This window comes from Branchiostoma lanceolatum, chromosome 5 (assembly GCF_035083965.1).
Source record: "Branchiostoma lanceolatum isolate klBraLanc5 chromosome 5, klBraLanc5.hap2, whole genome shotgun sequence".
Lineage (NCBI taxonomy): Eukaryota > Metazoa > Chordata > Leptocardii > Amphioxiformes > Branchiostomatidae > Branchiostoma > Branchiostoma lanceolatum.
This window is the reverse complement of record NC_089726.1, coordinates 22412056-22432157: the sequence shown is the minus strand read 5'-3', so window position 1 is coordinate 22432157 and position 20102 is coordinate 22412056. Positions and strand designations below refer to the sequence as shown.

Sequence of the window (20102 nt, the reverse complement as noted above, 5' to 3'; positions counted from 1 at the left end):
TTTGCCTCAGATGCCATGCCCAAAAAATTATTAAGCATTATCATTGTACGTTTCTTTGTAGTAGATTGTATGAATTCTGTCAAATTCATATGTTTCTTAGTTATGGATTGTATGTATTCTGCAAAAAATTGTATGAATTCTGTAGGCACCCCTGGTCTAATTACCAAAGTAAAATCACAGAGAGAGACACCATATCTGTATTCTTCAGGGCTGCTTTAGACTTGCACGATAGCATAACATCGACTGGTATCTGTGGGAATGCTAGATCTGGTCAATAACAAATATACACTCATGTATTGTAAATGACTGGTACTGTATGCGAGAATGCATACCTTGATGTCCTTGGTCTGAGGATGTGATGTTCAGCGTCGTACAGAATGAAGGGGACATCGATACTGGTGCACTCCGTCATGAACTCCAGTGAACCGCCGGGATCGGCTGAGATGTCGCACACTGCCACCAGCCGGTGAGGCAGTCTGGGCATGCCCGGACCCTCCGGTACGTGTTTGGGCGCCATGTCTGGACTGAGCAGGTGCTGAAGGTCGGAGAAGGTCAGGAGACGTGGTGCGTTCGGCGGCCAGTAGATTCCATTCACCAGACAGGACACATACGGAGCATACTACAGGAAATAGGAACTCTGCTATCATAAACATCATACATGTATATGGCACAGCTCACAACAGCTCTGAATCTTCACATAGCAACTCAGTACATGTGTTGCTGCTTATACATATTAATGAGATACATTCACAAACTGAATTATTTACATATGTACAATCACAGGGGATGACATCACTATGCGGTCCCAAACGTACAGAAGTGTTAGCCTCTACCAGGCTCCGCGTATCGCTGGGAAAATAGTAGAAATCGGCCAAATAGAGTGAAAAGTATGCCAAGAGTACTCCGCTATGCAGGGAAGCACAACACGCGAACCACAGAGCCTGTGGGGAGTCGGCCTCAAGAAAGGGTATCAAATTAATCCCCCAATTATCTGTACAACGGAACTAGCTCAGCACTGAAGATCATTTAGGTCGTAAATCACCCAGCGCCCAGTGGGGCGTGGCAAGGCGTGTGTGTAGGGAAGGGGGCTGTGCCTGGGACAAAGGTCAAACGGGGGGTGGCAGCAAAACGCACCAAAAATTATATTCTTTATCAAGATGCTTGCATTCTCGGTATTTCCTTGCTAAAATATAAAAGAAACCTTTTCTATTGTTGAAAAAATGGTCTAGAGTTGATTTCTTTTGCAACAAAATGTAATATGATTATTGTTTACGAGATATTTACGTTACTGTGTGGTTAATCTGCAGCGAACAAGCGTGGAAATAAGACATTTTTTCCTTGTTGAATTCAGCCAAACTGCGCATTTTAGATGCTTATGGTGGCAACAAATGGTTCGGGCGAGTTGAGGCAGGACGGTGTGGCCTGAAAACAAAATGTTTTATCGGCCCCCGTCGGAAGTCCAGCGAATACAAAAATCTCCACGACGGCATCCTCCCGGGCCGGGCCCTGCCAAAAACTCGTAGCCAAAAGCATTCTTTATGGTCCTTTATACCCACGCGGCGCACACACGTACGATCGACTACCAATAGTACCATCGCAGTACAAAAACTATCACAGATAACTACAACAGAGGACAAAAAATGTTGCTGAAACTACGATGTAGGGCACTGGACTGGACCGTTATGACTTCAAACTTTTGTGATCTCTGACACTTCCTGTCCACATGTTCGATGACCGGCCGCTCCTGTCAGGGCTGTAACGAACGAGTCGGAAAGCAATAAAAGGATTACAGTCAAACCTGTATTCAGCAACCACTCAAGGGACTGAGCAAACGTGGTTGCTGAGGACACTAGCAGGTGGTTGCTCCCGACAGGCTGGCTGGTTGACAAAAAAACATACATTTGAACGAAATACACCTTAGTTCCCAGAAAACATATCTACAAGAGATGCACATAGTTTTTAATCCCCATGCTGTTATGTAAACAAATTTCAATAAACCATTGTTTGATCATCAGACCTGTGTTTATCTTACAATCAAACATGTTTTTATTTAGTTTTCTGCTCCTAGAACAGCCAAAACAAGTGTGTTCAGTTTATATATGTCAAAATTCTAACTATATGACTTGAAGGTCAATTTGTACTTTGCACAGTATTTACATTCTTCACTGATTTTAACTGATGATCCAAAAAAGGTACTGCATATATCCACACAACTGCATATATCTTAATATTGGTGTTACTAGTATTGTTGTGAAGAATACATGTGTATCAGTGAGAATTGTTTCTGATTCTGGTGTTGAAATTAAATAATTTATTTAGCTACTTCGCACCTATTAGATATTGATTAATGGACATCAAACGAGATACCAACTCCCCACAGGCTCCGTGGTTCGCCTATTGAGCTTCCCTGTATAGCGGAGTACCCTTGGCATACTATTAACTCTATTTCTACTATTTTCCCAGCCGATTAAAAAACAATGCAACGATTACCATCTATTTCTTAAGGATGCGGTCCCAAACGTGACTGAGTCTATATCCCCCCTCATCACGGTTCATGACTGGAGTGGATTTCCTGATCCATACAGCCTCCTTAATCCAATGTGTTAGTCTATTGTCCTCTCTGTCTATCTCCTTGGCCCCATCCCAGTCTATAGCACAGTTGTTTCTCCTGACGTGGTCTGTCACTGCTGATTTGTTTAAGTTCTCTTCCTTCTCAGCTTCCTTCTTCTGTGCTCTGGTGTACCTTCCCACCTTGGTGCTCTCAGCCTCTTTCCTGTGTTCTTCCAGTCTGCAGCCAAATGTTCTCCTTGTCTCCCCTATGTATACCTTGTTGCAACTCATGCAACTTGTATACACAGTCCGTCTTTGCAGAGTCTTGTAGTTTGTCTTTAGGATGCACTAGTAGGTTTCTTAGCGTGGTTTTGGGCTTGACTGCTGTGGCAATGTTGTGTTTCTTGAAGATCCTCTCTAGTGGTTCTGTGACACCTTGGATGTTAGGTACATGTAAGGTCACCCTTCCTTTAGACGTCTCCTCTCCTTTCTTTCTGTCTTTCTTCTGCTTGGTTTTGTTGGTCTGATGTTCGACTTTCTTGAAAGTCCAGTCAGGGTAACCACAGCGGGAAAGGGCCTGCTTGATGTGTTCCATCTCCAACTGTCTGTCCGTTTCTTCAGTAACAACTGACTTGCACCTGTCCATCAGTGTTCGGATGACTCCCAACTTCTGGTGGAGAGGATGGTGTGAATTGAAGTTCAAGTACTGATCTGTGAGGTCTTCTTCCTACATATCAGCAGTTTAACCGTGCCATCCTCTTTCTTAACTAGTAGTGTGTCCAGGAATGGCATGGTACCGTTCTCTTCTGTTTCATGGGTGAATTTTATGTTACCTGTAGAGTCGATAGTGTTGAGGTGGTCAGTCAGCTGTTGCTCTGCTCCCCTTTTCAAAAGTTCGAGCACGTCGTCCACGTATCGCTTCCACAGCTTGGGTGTACAGTTGACGGGTGCTGTAGAAATGGCCTGCTGCTCCAACCACTCCATGAAAAGGTTAGCCAACACTGGTGATACTGGGCTCCCCATGGCGGTCCCGAACTTATGTTGGTAGATGTCCTCTCTGAAGCAGAAGTAGGTAGTTGTCACTATGAAGGTGAGGAGTTTTATGATGTCGTCTACTCCCAGGTTGGTTCTCTTCTTCAGTTCTGTGTCGCCCTGCAGTCTGCGTTTGATGATGTCATTAATAATAAGCAGCAACACCCGTACTGAATTGCTATGTGAACCAGTCAGAATTGCCTTGAAGAAGGTGACAGATGGTCACCGAAACGTCGGTTGGAATAAATCTCTTGGTTGTGTAAAAAGAATCTTTTTATTTAGTGACTTACCAACCTGATGAAACTATTCACAGTATATGTACCTCTTGTGCAAACGTTGAGATGTATCTCTCAGGGTGTGTGTCGTACTCCTCTGCAGAGAAGACACCCGTATCTTTGTTCTTCAGGTGATGCTTTCGACTCAGCACAGTAGCGTAACACCGACTGGTATCTGAAGAAACAATGGAGTTCTGGTCAATAGCATGCATGGTACTGGGTGTGAAAACCAATCTATGATTATACAATGAATATTGTATAATCACATTGTTTTTGTGTGTCTGTCTGTGTACCTGTCTGTTTGTGTTTCCGGATATTTGTAGTCAGCATAACTTAAAGTGTTTAAGACACCAATGACATCAAAATGAAAAAAATTCCTGAAATTACATGAACCATAATAATATCGTTTAATATCATAGACATTCGCACAAAATATACACACTTCGGATGCTATTGAACATCGAACCATTAAAACATCATACTTCCAGCTTCTGATTCTTCCCACCAGGTAATTACATTAATCAGTGATTTTACTCTCCCGATGACGTCAAAATGAACATGGCAGCCGGTTCGGAACTTTGCACTGTGAAAGAACATTCTTTTGAGAAGCAAACAAACTAATATTATAATGCCTTTTTACTGAATGTAATTACGATAATTGAGCACTATTCTTAGTGAGACACTTGGGCGCTTCTGACCGGGTTTCGCGTCATTAAGAGACGACACCTGGTCGGGAGCAGTCCACGTGACCTCACAAAACACCTGTACTCTATCACCTGTCCATAGAACCATATTTAAGCTTCAGAATGCGTATTCTCTATCTTGTCGAGCTACGACGGAGTGGTCGAACGGCGGAGGACGGGGAGCATTGATACATATTCGTTGATACATAATCCAGTGGAAAATAACACTCCCTTCTAGAGTTTAGGACTCCTTTAAAGAACCTCTGGATGATGTGATGATTGGTATGTGTACTATTACATGTAGGTCTTGGGAAGACAAAGGTCACAGTCAATTATGGGTCTCCTTGGTAAAGTAGAAGCACTTCCAGTTTTGTATCTTTTGTCCTGGACCTGCTATGGTCCCTGTTTTTGGTGGTAGATAGCTTTTGATGACTACAATGCAGTTTAACATGTCATTTGGAACTTGCATGGCATGCTCCTCTTAACCAAATGGCATCTTAATTTTTGTCAAAGAAACAAATGTCTCAATAATTAGACATTACGAAGAAATGTTAAACATACCTCCTGTTTCACACACTTCCTTTAGGTCCTCGGGGTGGATGTACTCGTGAGGAAGTTCATTGAAGATTTCTTGTGCCCCCTGAAACAGAAGAGTAACTATTGTGCCCAATTCAAACTTATTAGGTGCATGGATGCAATATAATGGCAAGTATCTATGATTGTATAAATGTTGAGCAACAAGGCATCAAATCAATTCTAGATGCTGAATATCGATATGGTGGATGAGAATGAAGTAAGGAACTTACATTGTACATGTAACTATGCTAATGACTGAGTTTCAAGTAAAATTTGTAAAATAAATAGAAATACCCAGTTGCACCAAGCAACCATATTTCATTTGGTGCAACTTAGTTTCAAACTCAGGTAGTTTTCAGGCAAAGACTGTCCAGTGCCGTGCAAGGCATAAACTAAAATAAAGAGTGGAATATTGACATACATGTGTCGCGTCACGTTTGGTGCTTTGTCACGTTTGGTGCCCAGGCACGGTTTGTGACAGTGCCCGCGTGTCACAAACCGTGCCTGGGACAAAAGCACGGTTTGTGACACTCGGACACCGTCACGAATTGTACCCAACCGAGCACAGTTCGTGACACACAGGGGGTCTTATCCCATACTGTGCTTTGGGGTGGAGCTTAGTGTTTTGAGGGGGAGGAGTCTGCCCAACGTGTTTTTTTCCCTGCAGCCAAAAGGGGCAAAAGCACGGTTTGTGACACTCGCGCACTGTCACGAACAGTGCCTGGGGCAAAAGCACGGTTTGTGACACTCGGGCACTGTCACGTTCAGTGCCCAGGCACGGTTTGTGACAGTGCCCGTGTGTCACAAACCGTGCCTGGGGCAAAAGCACAGTTTGTGACACACGGGCACTGTCACGAACCGTGCCTGGACAGTGCCCGGGGCTACAACTTCGAATTCCCGTAGCATTGATTTAGATCGGGCGAGCTGACTGCCTCGGGACGTAACCGGCACTCTCCACCACTCTCATCGAAGTAACCGGCCAAGTGGCCCGATCCTAGTCTAGATCTGGTTTCCCAGGGTAGAATATATTTAGTCTTACAAATTGTTTTCTAGCATCTGTTATAGACACTGTCTTTTTGTGCCACTTCAATTCTAAGTATAAGTTATTCAATTATTTTACAGAGCGAGAATTACGCTGTTCCTCCTTATCTCAGCACCCCGAAAAAAACAAAGATGACGGGGGTTGGGAGGACTGCGGTAAACAAAAACACGCTGCCTTATATGGAAACGCGGGCATGAATAGTTATATCACTGCCCCGTCAATCACAGTGACTGACAGCGCTTCCGGGCACAGTCTGTGACGGTCGGGCTGTGTCACGTTCTGTGCCTGGGAAAGCACAGAACGTGACAGGCATGGTTTGTGACGGTACAATACATGTATGCTCCTGACTTTCAGATTGAAGATCTTTCTTTAATATTAAGTTATCAATTTTCTTCCATGGCTCTGTTAAATTTATCCACATTAACTGATTTCCAGCCGTCAGCATTGCTTTTCCGCTGAAAATTGAAGAATTTTGCTTAGTGCACAAACTGTCACTGGGCAACGTACCTGGCTATAAAAAGTTTTTCAAACCCTGGAGTTCCATTTTTGGGATTGTTTCATACATGTACATTGTTGGTTGTCTAGTCTAACCTACTATCTCACATCCCCCTCCCCCTTTGCCCCTATCAGTATGCACATGTTCCCACCTGTGACACATTTCCTGACCCTGTGAAGACAAACGTCAGTGGGCCAATGGACTGGGGCATCAGGCCAAGAGCGATCTCATACCCGCAGTCTCGGACAGCCTGGCGCGCCATCTCGCTGTTCCGATAGTTGTGACTCTGAGCGATGTGCTGGGTTCGACAGATTGAACAATGGTGCGACTGTATATAACCACTAGTAGTCACAAAAGAAATAATTACTCTCATATAAAACAGTTTTACCTGTAACTCAGAATCTACCATAAACATTTTTAAAAGGTACAAGATGACAGGAAATATTTCAAACCAGCAGTAAAATTCACTTGTATCAGTCCAAAGTATAATCATGCCTTACTGAAGTATTTTTTTCATTAAAATGAATTCTCTTTCTTGAAGTTGAAGTCAACATGATAAAATACAATGTATAATATTACAATAATTAACTGCTGATTCAATTTTGTCTCTCATTAAGATATAAAATAACTCATTTGCCTAGAAATGTGACTCCCAAACCCAAAATACAAAAATTACTTCCACCAAAAAATGGATCCAGAGTACTGACAGGATATTCCCAAATAACCGGCATCCAAAATGGACTCTTTCCCCAAACAGCCATTCTCATACCAAGTTTGAAGTCCTACAATATACATTTTGAGGGAAATTGGCAAAAAAAAACCCAAAATAAGCCTGTAAAATACATCATTTCACAGGCCTGCAATCATACAGAGTAGTAAAATCACACATTTCCCAGCTAAATAACTGCCATACCAACTTTCAGGTTATTTTGGAGTGGCACTTTTGTCTGTGGGACTGTAAGAGTATTAAAGATGTATGAGTAAGTGGGTGAAGTCTGCCGTCTCTGTTTGCCTACCATGAACGGAGTGTGATGTCCGAGCGCAAGGAAGCGCAGACCCATGCCGTGGAGGATGTTGATCATTCCTTGGGGAAGAAAACAAAGACAGTTCCACTACTGGATGCAAAGTTGATTCAAAACATGCAGGAGAAAGTAAACAAAATTCACAGTAAGATGTCTTTGGATTCAATAAATTTGCTAAAATGTTCAGCTTGATCTATAACACAAATATGCAGACTAGTTATAAAATTATTGTAAAAATCTTAATGACTCTGAAGTATATTTTGAGTATGATAATGTATCATTAATTCTAATGCTTCTAAGACAATGACATGTATGGTATATGGCATGTTACTCTTTCAAATTTTAAAAATGACACTTTCTGTAACAACAACATTGATGTTTGTGACTGAAAAGGCTGAAGGTCATTACCTGGGGCACCTGAAAACCTGCCAAATTTCACTACCCTTTTGCCCCGCTCGTCTGTCATCTTCTCAAAATCTATCAGCCGGATTTTCTAATGAAAGAAAAATACAGGCAGGCTATTCCTTCTCAAAACCTGAGGATGAAGGGGATAGGAATATTTTTCCCCCTTCGCTCTCTTGGTAAAGGTAAAAGTAGTCTCATAAAGGCCGTAGGGGAAGTGGGTTGTTATCCACTGTGTCTAGGGCACTGTATTGGAAGGTGGAGCCCATCCTTCTCCTTCCACTGCCTTTTACCTCCCCAACTGAAGTCAGGTACCTATTTTTAAATCTGGGTGAAGTGAGGAAAGTTGTGTAAAGTGCCTGTCCCAAGGGCACAACATCAGTGGCATGTGAGGATTCCAACCCAAGACCTCTGGGTTTTGGGCCAAACACCCTAACCTTTACAACAGCATAATTCCACCACTTCGAATAGCCGAGTGGACATGAGATCGAGACGTCACAGATTTGATTCCTGGCATTCTTGGCGAGACAAATTGTGTCCTTGGCAAAGGCACTTTACATGGCTTTCCTCACTCAACCCAGGTGTAAAAGGTACATGACTTTGGTTGGGGAGGTAAAAGGTGGTGGAAACAGAGGGATGGGCTTTGCCTTCCAATCAGGTGCCCTAGACACAGTGGATAACAACCCACTACCCCTAAAGCTTCAAAAAGACTATGGGACTACATTTACCTTTTATCACTGACTCTTTCGATTTCAATCACAACCTTCCCATGTATTGCTCTCTATCCATGCATTATATGAAAAAGAAAAAAAAATCATCCCCTTCCCTTTTTGAATAGAATAGCCCTAATTCTAAGATTGATAGGAGTAATTTACCTGACACCCCTGCAAACTTGCCAAAAGCCACAACCCTCCTCCCCCGGGCATCCTCCATCCTCTCATAATCTATTAGTCGAATGTTCTGATGAAGAGAACAAAGAGAAGTCACAAAATCAGACTTGTTTCTCACAACTTATAGGATTTATATACTAAAGGTACATGACTTTAAAATACCGTTTTTTCTTTTCTGAAGAAATATTTGGCTAACTTTAATATTTTTTAAACTCTCATTGACTCAATACAAAACACATCCCTTCTATTCCATATAAAAAGTTTTGGGAGGGGGGTTGCAAAAATTAATGATTTAAAAAAAATATACAATCTAGAAGACAATACATGGGAGTGTGTAACTGAAACCCCTAAGGGTACTAGTAATCCATTTTGAGATTTTGAAATGGAAAAGCCCTTAGAGCAATTCTTATTTTAATGACAGATGCATAACTGAAAAAACATACATTGTAAAACAATATTACATTAGCAGACAAGAATTACAAAATAAAGATGATAATAAGTCAGAGATTTCCCAGCATCTGTTATTCTGTTGTTGTCAAGCTTTACTTTGTGTACAAAACTCTATCCATGCAGAACTGATATCTTACTTTAAGTCTTAATTTGAAGAATTCACAGCAGTTATTCAAGAGGGAGCTGACATGTAGTAATTAATATAACTAGATACCAGTGTTATCCTAACAAACTGTCTCTTGCTAAGACTAACATGAGTTCAAATCACACCATGAAGTAACCATGGTTTTGCTGTGATGAAAGCCATTAAATAAGGCTGGGAAAAAACTGGAAAAAAATACTTGAACTGATCATGAAATGGTAATAAATCTACTCGCTATTTCCGTACAAAAAATAAAGCTCTTAATCTTATACCAATAAGCTTTTGATCCTCGGGTCCTTCTCAATGCAAGTTGCTTTGACCCAAAGCCTATGTCATGTGACCTGAACGGACATGTGACGTCAGCAATGGGTCAAAGGTCACCAGCAGTCGGTATCGGCCCCCTTCTCTGTTGAGGGACATAAAAGGACCACAGGAATGGGCGAAAGCTTGCTGGAAAGCACTTTATTTTGCATATGGAAAAAACATGCATGTAAATTTGTTTCCTACGTTCAACTTGATAACCGTGACAGAATCTTCAGATGTCTTACCCTGTCCAAGATGGTGTCTAACATGGCCATGTTGGCCTCCTGAGCCTTGATCGTGTGGGAGAAGAAGGCGTAGGTTTTCTCTGGCAGTAGTCCACTGATGGGAACCTGCTTCACCCCCATGATCAAACACGCTTCAGACAAGTCCTCTGTGATCACTGCACCGGCTTTCTCATACTCCTGTTTACAAACAAACAACACAACAAACAAACAAACAAACAATCAGATATGGCAGACAAGTCCTCTGTGATCACTGCACCGGCTTTCTCATACTCCTGTTTACAAACAAACAAACAAACAAACAATCAGATATGGCAGACAAGTCCTCTGTGATCACTGCACCGGCTTTCTCATACTCCTGTTTACAAACAAACAAACAAACAAACAATCAGATATGGCAGACAAGTCCTCTGTGATCACTGCACCAGCCTTCTCGTACTCCTGTTTACAAACAAACAACACAACAAACAAACAAACAAACAAACAATCAGATATGGCAGACAAGTCCTCTGTGATCACTGCACCTGCCTTCTCGTACTCCTGTTTACAAACAACACATGTACAACAAACAAACAATCAGACAAGGCAGACAAGTCTTCTGTGATCATTGCAACAACTTCAGATCAGAAAAGTCCACTGGAATAGAATTGTATAATAACATGTTGAAATAAACAAAAATAAAATTTCAGTACAAATAATACATGTAACAAGATTGGCAATGATAAAAAGACATAGCCATGGCGACGGTTGTTGTTTTTAAAATTTTGCTCTACCCTGCTTAGGGCACTGATAGGTGGTGGCACGCTATTCATACAGGATTTCTATTGAAAAGGGCTGATGATTACCTGTTCTGTTGGGCAAATACAAAACACACACACAGACAACAACAGCACAACTACATGTACATTTTACCATACCTCGCCAACAGAACGAACATCGATTTCATCACAGCCTGACAACTAAAAACAGCCTACTGATTGGGTTCCCACCATACACCTCAATGACTATTCTACTCTGCACCATGTAATTAATAAGGCACAATCTACACAAATCCTAACACAAATTCTAACAACATAGTCCACTTACCAACAGACACAGCACACACAATGAAACAACATCTTTTGTACACTTATGTTTCCTGCCCTATAGTCTAGAATTAACAGGACCTGGTAGATCTCAAGAACCGCATTCTCTCCTTTGCACTGCTGACTAACATTCCAAACATTCTCAATGGCTTAAAATGCCTTTGGACAAATGCCTGTGCAGTTCCTAGAATTGTTGCAAACTGCACACAATACTATACCATTTAGCTTGCCACTGAGGTGTCGCCAAAAAACATTTGACATGTCAAATACATCTAGACACTTTTAGAAGATTTGCAACTCATTCATATTCCTCTATCATTTAGCAATCTTATATTTTTCTGCTCTTTAATACTTAAGACTAGTCCGAAAAATATGTCAAAACGTCTTCAGGACAACAATGCTTACATTCACTTTTTAAGCATTTCAAGTGGATTAGTCTTATAATTTCTGATAACTTTACTGAAGGGAAGGTACAGTGTAGGTAGGTAATCCCAAAGCCCTTTTGTGCCATAGGGGCAGTGGGTTGTTATCCACTGTGTCCAGGGCACGGTACTGGAAGGCGGCGCCCAACCCTCTCCTTCCTCTGCCTATAGCTTTTACATGTACGTACCCTCTCCTTCCTCTGCCTTTTACATACCAAAGTTTGGTTGAGTGAGGAAAGCCGTGTCTTTCCCAAGGACATAATATCAGTGGCATATTAGGAGTTCAAAGTTCAAACTCTGGGTTCTTGGCCAAATACCTCATCTTTATGCCAAAATGACACCATGAAACTTTACTGTTACAGTAGGAGACTCAAAGCATCCAACATTACCTACCTGCATGGGATACGCCCTCCTATTGGACGGCTGCACCAGAACCTTGACTCCTTTCCGCACTATTTTCTTCACGTGGGCAGGGCTAAGTGGCGCCCGCCGTTCCCACTGCCCACCATCCTCCCTCCGTATTGCCATAACTGAGCAGTCCCGGCTACTGTTGCGACTGACGCCACACAGTAGTCGCAGGGTTGAGCTGCCATGTTGAAGCCAGGTGTTGTGGCGATGTTGGGTCAGGAATGTGGTACCCCTGGCCAGCTGCTCCAGGCGTACAGTCCACATGCTGCAGCTGTAGCAGCAGCTGTGAGTTCCACAGGTGCACCAGGTGCTACTGTCGCCTCAATATGGTGTGTCAATAGGTCCTACTACTGAAATTCTGCAAGAGAACAAAAGAAGGAAATTACAATGAGTCATTTCAACAATCTGTACTGTACTTTTATAACATAGAGACCCTACATAAATATCCATCTGCAACTCTTCAAATGGAAAATAGAATTATTGGTATACAGAATCATTCAATTATTTAGCTGAAAAGCAAGCATTAGATTTGGTCATTGATGAAATCCAATGGGATTCATAATATTTAAATTTTTTTGTCAAAATAACTACAGACTACAAGAATTGAAGAATAATATCTCAATTCAATCATACCGCTGGATTACAAAATGAAAATATCTGACGTTTCAGATGTCTGTCCTACATCTCTTATCAGTGATTGAAACTAAATTAAACATAAGATCTTTCGGAACATAGCACGATTCTAGCAACATGTACCAGTTGAATTGAAATACTATTCACCTGTAGTACAGTACATGTACTCCTCAGCCATTTACCACCACCTACAACACAACCAGGGACACTCATTCAATCTAGAAACCACAGATATCCTAGACTGCGAACGCCGTTGGTTTGAACAGGGAGTTAGAGAAGCAATATATGAGAGAATGTACAATCCCGCCCTCAACAGAAAAGGGGGTCTACGCGTTGAACTTTCAGGCACTTGGGACAACGCACTTCACCCCCCGCTCCCCCCCCCAGACAAACAACATTTAGCTCCTAAAACAACAGGAGCTAATTGATTCATTAGCATACAACCTTGTCTTAACTTACTATCCTATTGAACCATCTGAAATTCTCTTCCCTTCATTAATATATCTATTCAGAGTTTTGGTATAAAACCTAGTTCTACCAGATCCTTCTTTAGTCACTGACAAAAGATAGCGGATGCTGTATGAAACGTCTGATTGTTCCGAAATTTTATCCAGTTGCTTGAGTAACTATTTTTGGCATATCTTACTACCTGGATGTCTAACCTTCATCAACCCACCTATAATACTGTTCTAATAACAGTATAAATCTGCCAGTACACTGATTAACTTCATTATCGAGGGTATCAAACAACGGTTTCTAGACATTCCCCCCCCCCTAACGTTCCCCCCCAGTCGATATCCCCCCTGTCTCGGATGTTTCCCCCCAAGACGTTTCCCCCCAATCTGTTATCTGACTTGGTTGCAGTGTTCAAACGTTACAATTGCCGTAATATTGTTGTCTAAATATGTTAATACTAGTCTACTACTTCATCTGTAACGTTAGATTGTGCACTTTCCTAACAGGTGCTGAGCTGAGCGCCGTCGGAGGGGCGATCATAATTTCCGACCGGCCGCCTGTCGCAGCCCGTCCGCCCGCTGTCTCGGATGTCGTCTGAATGATTTCTGACTTTGCTTAGATATATGCCAATTTACAGAAGTCAAATTTGTTACCAAAATATGTTCTACTTCTTTTGTGGAGACAAATATTTGACACCATACTATTGGGAGCACTGGCGCCACAATTGTACATGTATATATAGAATACAACACGGGGTATTCCGTATCACCCGAGGTCCCAGCCCGACCCGCGGGAGGGCTGGGACCGAGGGTGATGCGGAATACAACGTGTTGTATTTTATTTATGTCATACCTTGGTCATACCCACCCGAGAAAACACACATTTCAATGCGGAATGCGCCAGAAGTTGAGGGAGTTTTGTGTCCTCGAACAAGAAACTGTAGCAACATTGATTCCAATCTCCGAATCCGGTATTCGAATTTCTGACGGCCGCGCAACCGGCGTGCTCGAAATGCGTTCGAAATATTCTATGGAAGCCTGTGTGATAACACTCCCGAACCCTATGTGATCCGGATAGTTATCACACGGTCCGGAACACCCGTATCAGGCCCAGGCATGACATAAATCCTGTTACATGGTGATGGCTAAGCGAATGAATCCAAACTGTATCTCACGCCTTTTTAAGGCCATGGAGAGTTGTCTAACGCGCATTGCCTTCCTAACGTGCATTATCATTTAACGATCAAAAGGAAACAACCGCCTTTGACATTGCCTTTGATCATGCAGCGCGTGGCATCAAATTGTCTGCACCATCTTTCTGAAAGTGCTTCGTCATTCAACCATTCAATTGACCCTGCAAAAACCCTAGCTGGTTAATTTGCATTCACATCATATCATAGCCGGCTATTTAGTCGGGTAACTCTTTAATTTCATGGGTAAGTTGGAGTTTGATAACACTATATTACCTCCTTGGTATAATAGACTATTGTAAACACGCCTTGTATAACAATGTGCATACGGTGCATTGTGGTATAGCTTGAAGGAAAGATCTGCAATTGTATCAAGTGAGCAGAACTTATCGCATTTTACACACCAGTACTGACATATGAGTAGTGTTTTGCATGAAAGAACTCACAGGGAAGGAGGGATGAGCTGTGCTTTATTGGAATTTTTGGCCACGAACCGGAGACTTGTTTTTCTAGCAAAAATAACAATGGCGACTCTCTTCTCTTTAACCTAGTCTCTTTGCTCCTACTAACCCTTTATGGAAAGCGAAAATAAGTCTTATAATAGATTTGTAAATCCTGAAAATAACCACATGAAGTCGCTGTAGTCTCTAATGAGTCAGCAATTATTCTGAATCATTCCGAGGGAGTGGGCTGCACCAGGCTCATAGCACTGACGGCATTCAGCTCAGCACCTGCTTGGAAAGTTCACAATGTAACGTTACAGTTAGTAGTATTCTAGTATTAACATATTCAGACAACAATATTACAGCAATTGTATCGTTTGGATGCCACAACCAGGTCAAATAACTAACTTTTACACCTAGGAGCACTGTACTCCTAACTCAAAAAAGTTAGGAGCACCAGCAAAAATCTAGGAGCACCACTACAAAAAGTTGGAAGAACAAGCAAAAGTCTTGGCCATACCAAGTAATACTCCTATTAATAGTATTAATCAATGTTAACAACCAGGAATAAAGTATTTGAATAGATCATAAAAGATAAAAACCTACATTGATGGTGCAGATCAATTGGTAATTCAATTCATTCAATACCTTCCTACATGCTAAATGATACTAGTATGAGGGATTTTTAGAAAAATTGGGCATTGGTTACCCGGCTGGCCCCTATCCGGGGGCCATGGTGCCTCAAGTTCAACAAGTGAAAAAATACACAATGGTATTTTCAACTTGGAACAAGGCAAGTGATGATTCACATGACCATTTGCGATGACATTAAAAATGACATAAGCTTGAGTGATATGGGATTTTCAAAAAAATTGGGCATAGGTTCCCCGGCTGGCCCCTATCCGGGGGCCACGGTGCCTCAAGTTCAACAAGTGAAAAAATACACAATGGTATTTTCTACTTGGAACAAGGCAAGTGATGATTCACATGACCATTTGCAATGAAATTAAAAATGACATAAGCTTGAGTGATATGGGATTTTCAAAAAAGTGGGCATAGGTTCCCCGGCTGGCCCCTATCCGGGGGCCACGGTGCCTCAAGTTCAACAAGTTGAAAAATACACAATGGTATTTTTTACTTGGAACAAGGCAAGTAATGATTCACATAACCTTGAATGATAAATAAATAAATAACTCTAAAACTTATCTATTGGTTTCATGACCAAAACGAATAAAGTCAAATTCCATAATTTGAAACTTCACTGCTGGCATCAAGTTCAACATTTTGACAGGCATTTTTTTCACTCCCACCCTCTGTCTACAAACAATCCAAAATACTTTAATATCCTTGAAATTCTTGCTCAAAAGTATCAAAAATGATCTGTTTGTGCCGGCCCAGTCAAGTATCTTCGGTTCCTTTGAAACGCACAGTTCAAATTTCGCGCGTCAGGACCGCGCGGCGCGGCCATCCAATGACAGGCCGACCGCATGGAGAAAGCTTTGCGATTCATTTTAGACCGCAGCAAAATGAAAGTAGCACCATAATGACGGGCATTATGAGCTTTGAAATGATACCGGTAGCAAAAAGAAAAATTTAATATTTTCGGGGAAGAAACTCCACTTGAATTGATTCATTGATTTTTGATCGTAAAAATCATCGATTGAACAGGTCTAAAAATGCCTGCAGGAAACAGCCTTTTCATTCTGCTGCGGTTTAAAAACATCATGGCAGGCGTTCGGAAACGCACGGCTAGTGGTCACTTTATTACGAGCGATCGCGATGACATAACGGTTACGTCACGTGACATCATGGTAGGCAGAAAGCGGTGGTAGGCGAGGCGCGCTGCGAACGTAAACAAGCCGACGTTGACGGGTTGTTGCAGGCATCTGGGTTGTTGCGCGGTAAACTGCACAAATCGGCGGGTCTTAATCTTTTATTGTCGCACCGTGCGACCGTGATTTTAGGTCTAGTCGCATTCTCAAAAAACTGGTCGCATATGCTAGTCTCCAAGCAGACCTACGGGTTGGCAAAGACCGTATCCAACAGGCAGAAGGAGTTTTTATAGCCAACCCAAGTCTCATAGCCAACCCAAGGTCTGCCAGAAGTCGGTCTGAACAAAGGCTATTAACATCTAATTGTTACCTATTCAAACTGCGTGTGTTTATGAGTTGATTACTCTCCGCCCGCCCGGGCGTGCAGGGCGGCGCCAGGTCGGGAGGTCTAGTCTCCAACTGAGACCCAACGGCTGCAAAGACCGTATCCAACTTGCAGAAGGAGTTTTTATAGCAATATCTAGAGTATAATTTACTTCGTGGCGTGTTTTGTTTCGCAAAAGAAAGGTTTAGCTTATAACTTAGGTTTAACTCCGACGGCACGTGCCGCTTGCAACTAACGTTACATGCAAGGGGGTGGGGGGCGGTCCGAGTGTTGGATTGAACCTGAAACAGTAAACATTCCCTACGAATGTTTTTGTGTTTTTGTAAGAATGGTTCTGATGATGCCTCAAACATCACCAATGGGTGACATGGGTGAAGGAATCACTGTATTATTGTGCATTTCCACAATTATGGCTAGAGGTCGATAATTTTTAGCTTCCGGTGCAGACTCCTGTTTTCTTTTTCAAGTTATTGTTTTTATCCTATTTCATTTTTTTTCCTAATCGCTGGCCAACAACAACAAAAAATGTAATAGTAAAACTGGAACTTAGTCTGCAACGGAGGCTAGATACTAGTAATTAATGTCTGCCATGGCGTCAAAACTCAACATGGCGGCGCCCGTTTTCGACAGCACACAATCAATATACAGGACAGAATTTTCTATCGCAAACCTGTAACAAGCCGGTACATTAGCTAGCCACAAAGCTCCCATCTGATCAAATTTTGTACGAAACTGCTGCTCGCGCCCTGCCTGCTCAGAGGCCCCAAAAATCGTCTGACCCAGATGGCTTTGCAACAACAGCATGGCTTTACTTTGCATAATGAATTTCAGTCACAAACGCGCGGCTATCTTGCGGATGGAGTTTGGTTTGCGGACGCCAGAAGACCCTCGGAAGCAAAAATTGGAGCGTTAAATTGTGTAAGGAACAGTAAGGATAGATGAATGTTACAAATTTTATACCGCAACGACACAAGGCATATATGGGTTCCATCTTGGACACCCACTGCATGCGCAACAGACGCCACGGCTGTTTACAAAGCACGTTAGCCCATAAAAGGATTTTCTCATGCCAGTTTTGCCTGTCCGACGGCGAACAGGGCAATCTTCTGCGTCTCCTACAACGTATATCTTTGACTTACCTTGATCACTGTTGTTTATTTTGCCGATAGTAATCCAGGTCGTGCAGAAAATATGTTACAGTATAAGGCCACAAACTGTCTCAGGGCCGTCGTGCCCTCCCCACGTTGTTGTGATGACCTCTGATGAACTTTGGTTTACATAGCTGACGTCATTTCAGGTAACCAATCAGAGCCGATGAAATATGACACGCCTTCAGTTTAGATCATTTATCTCCGCCGAGAAGATTATGTTTTCGGTTACTCCAGCTGTTGGGTGGGTCTGTATGTATGTCAAGACCATAACTTGAGAGAACCTTTGATGGATTTTCATGATTTTTTGTAGGTCTGTACCGGTTGTGCAAAGGAAGGTCAAGTTCGAAAATGGTTTACCTGGCATTTTCCAACAGTACTGCAGCGGACTTTGCATTTTTTGTGTGTGTATGTAAACGTTATGTAGGCAAAAAAAAGTGACGGAAACATGAATAACTTGAGAAAGGGTTGACAGATCGTCTTGATGTTCGGTATGTAGATAGCTCAGATGGTGCTTTTCATGACCAACAACTAATTACGCAAATCAGGAAGTAATTGGCATAATTAGTAAGGAACGTTTGTAAATCTACTGCATTGCATAATGGCACTCTCAAACACGTAACAGTGTCATAAAAACAATGGCATTGCAAAAGGAGGTCAAGCAGAGGAGTGGGTCCGGCTGTTTTTTAACGTGTTCAGTTTAGGCATTTTTGTCTAACATACGGTTGGTGACATAACAAAAAGGGGACAAGCCCGACAAAAACACATAAAAAACAGTCGTACCCACTCCTCTGCTTGGAGAGTACACTGCACCAAAACTACACTACAGGGCTGACGTCACTGTTGAGTACCGCAGTGGCGTGCAAAAATTGCCCTTACACTAAACTTTTGAAACCCCTTTTTTTTCTTGCAAATTTTGGTCCATTTTGGATTCTTTTGGGCTAGAAGGAACAGGTAGGGTCTAAGCTTTCCCAGTTTGGTCAAAATTTGTATGTTTCAGTCGTTTATTTGGTGTAAGGAGATATCTTTGTGGTTTGGTTTCACATGCTCCGAGTGGACTCTTCCAGGCTGGGAGTAGGTCAAAGTTGACGATTGTTTTCGTCTGTCAGCTGTTACGAGAGAACGAGCTGGTCAACTGTCTATTTTCTTTGCATGATTCTAAAGTAGACAGATGTGGCTTTCTGGTGCATAAGAATCTTGGGGGCTTGCAATGAAGGTGAATCCTTTTCTGAGCCCTTGTTTTAGTGCTTTAAAGCATTACTGCCTATGGGCAAGTCTATCTCTTGTATCTGCCCTACAACACAGGTACGGAAGTGCCAGAGGTCAGCTATAGCTGTGGTATCCACTGTTGGTAGGCTCCTCCTAATTACCTTCGCGACGAAATTTCGTCGAGAAGGTTATTTTTTGATGAATGTCTGTGTGTCTGTTAGTGAACAGGATAAGTCGAGAACGCCTGGATGGTTTGTTGTCGTATTTGGTGTGTCCGTGTGTATGTGGGAAATCTCAAGATGATTAGATTTTGGGCGAAGTACTTTGCATAATTAACGAGAAAAGTGTAAAAATGTGTTAAATTGTATGCTCATACTATGCGTTCTGGTTGCGACGTGTGGGCTGTGTTGTTTCAAGGGATATTGATACGGGTAAATGGGTGCTAAGTTGGTCATGAGGGGTCATGAGGGGTCATGAGGCAGGCAGGAAACGTCAGTTACTGCCAGGGACAAATTGGCTGTCAGCCAGCTGTATTCATTGGTGTGGAATGTGGTTGAGGGAGACAAAAGTTGGCCTTATATGAGTAAGAACAGTCATTAATGCAGTGCCACAGCATGGGAATACCGAGCATGTCTGTGTGTCTGTTAGTGAACACGATAAGTCGAGAATTCTTGGAAGGATTGTCTTGGTATTTGGTATGTTGGTAGGTCTCGATGAAACCTGAAAATGATTAGATTTTGGGCCCCCTAGCGGCTTGTTACGGTACTGCAGCGGAACTTCCTGTTATGATATCTCGTGTTGTGGACATGCTATGGAACTGATTTTTGAGTGGTAGATAGCTCGTTGG

At 42.3% G+C, this 20102-nt stretch overlaps 1 protein-coding gene across 6 annotated transcripts in view; it reads right to left on the bottom strand.

Moving 5' to 3' along the window:
• The window catches only part of LOC136435740 (alpha-aminoadipic semialdehyde synthase, mitochondrial-like), a 32777-nt gene extending 14600 nt beyond the window's left edge, over positions 1-18177 (bottom strand). For 3 of the 6 annotated variants that reach the window (XM_066429431.1, XM_066429434.1, XM_066429435.1), the window contains exons 1-9: positions 18038-18177; positions 12006-12378; positions 10109-10285; positions 8085-8169; positions 7671-7738; positions 6806-6952; positions 5102-5180; positions 3905-4032; positions 333-619 (exon numbers count right to left, since the gene is read on the bottom strand). In XM_066429431.1, coding sequence (XP_066285528.1) covers positions 333-619; positions 3905-4032; positions 5102-5180; positions 6806-6952; positions 7671-7738; positions 8085-8169; positions 10109-10285; positions 12006-12284 — 1250 coding nt within the window. In that variant the 5' untranslated portion in view covers positions 12285-12378; positions 18038-18177. Of the gene's footprint in view, positions 1-332; positions 620-3904; positions 4033-5101; positions 5181-6805; positions 6953-7670; positions 7739-8084; positions 8170-8953; positions 9039-10108; positions 10286-12005; positions 12379-17568; positions 17687-18037 lie in introns of those variants that run through there. The other 3 variants (XM_066429432.1, XM_066429436.1, XM_066429433.1) reach the window with 2 other exon arrangements.
• Positions 18178-20102: the final 1925 nt, after the last annotated feature.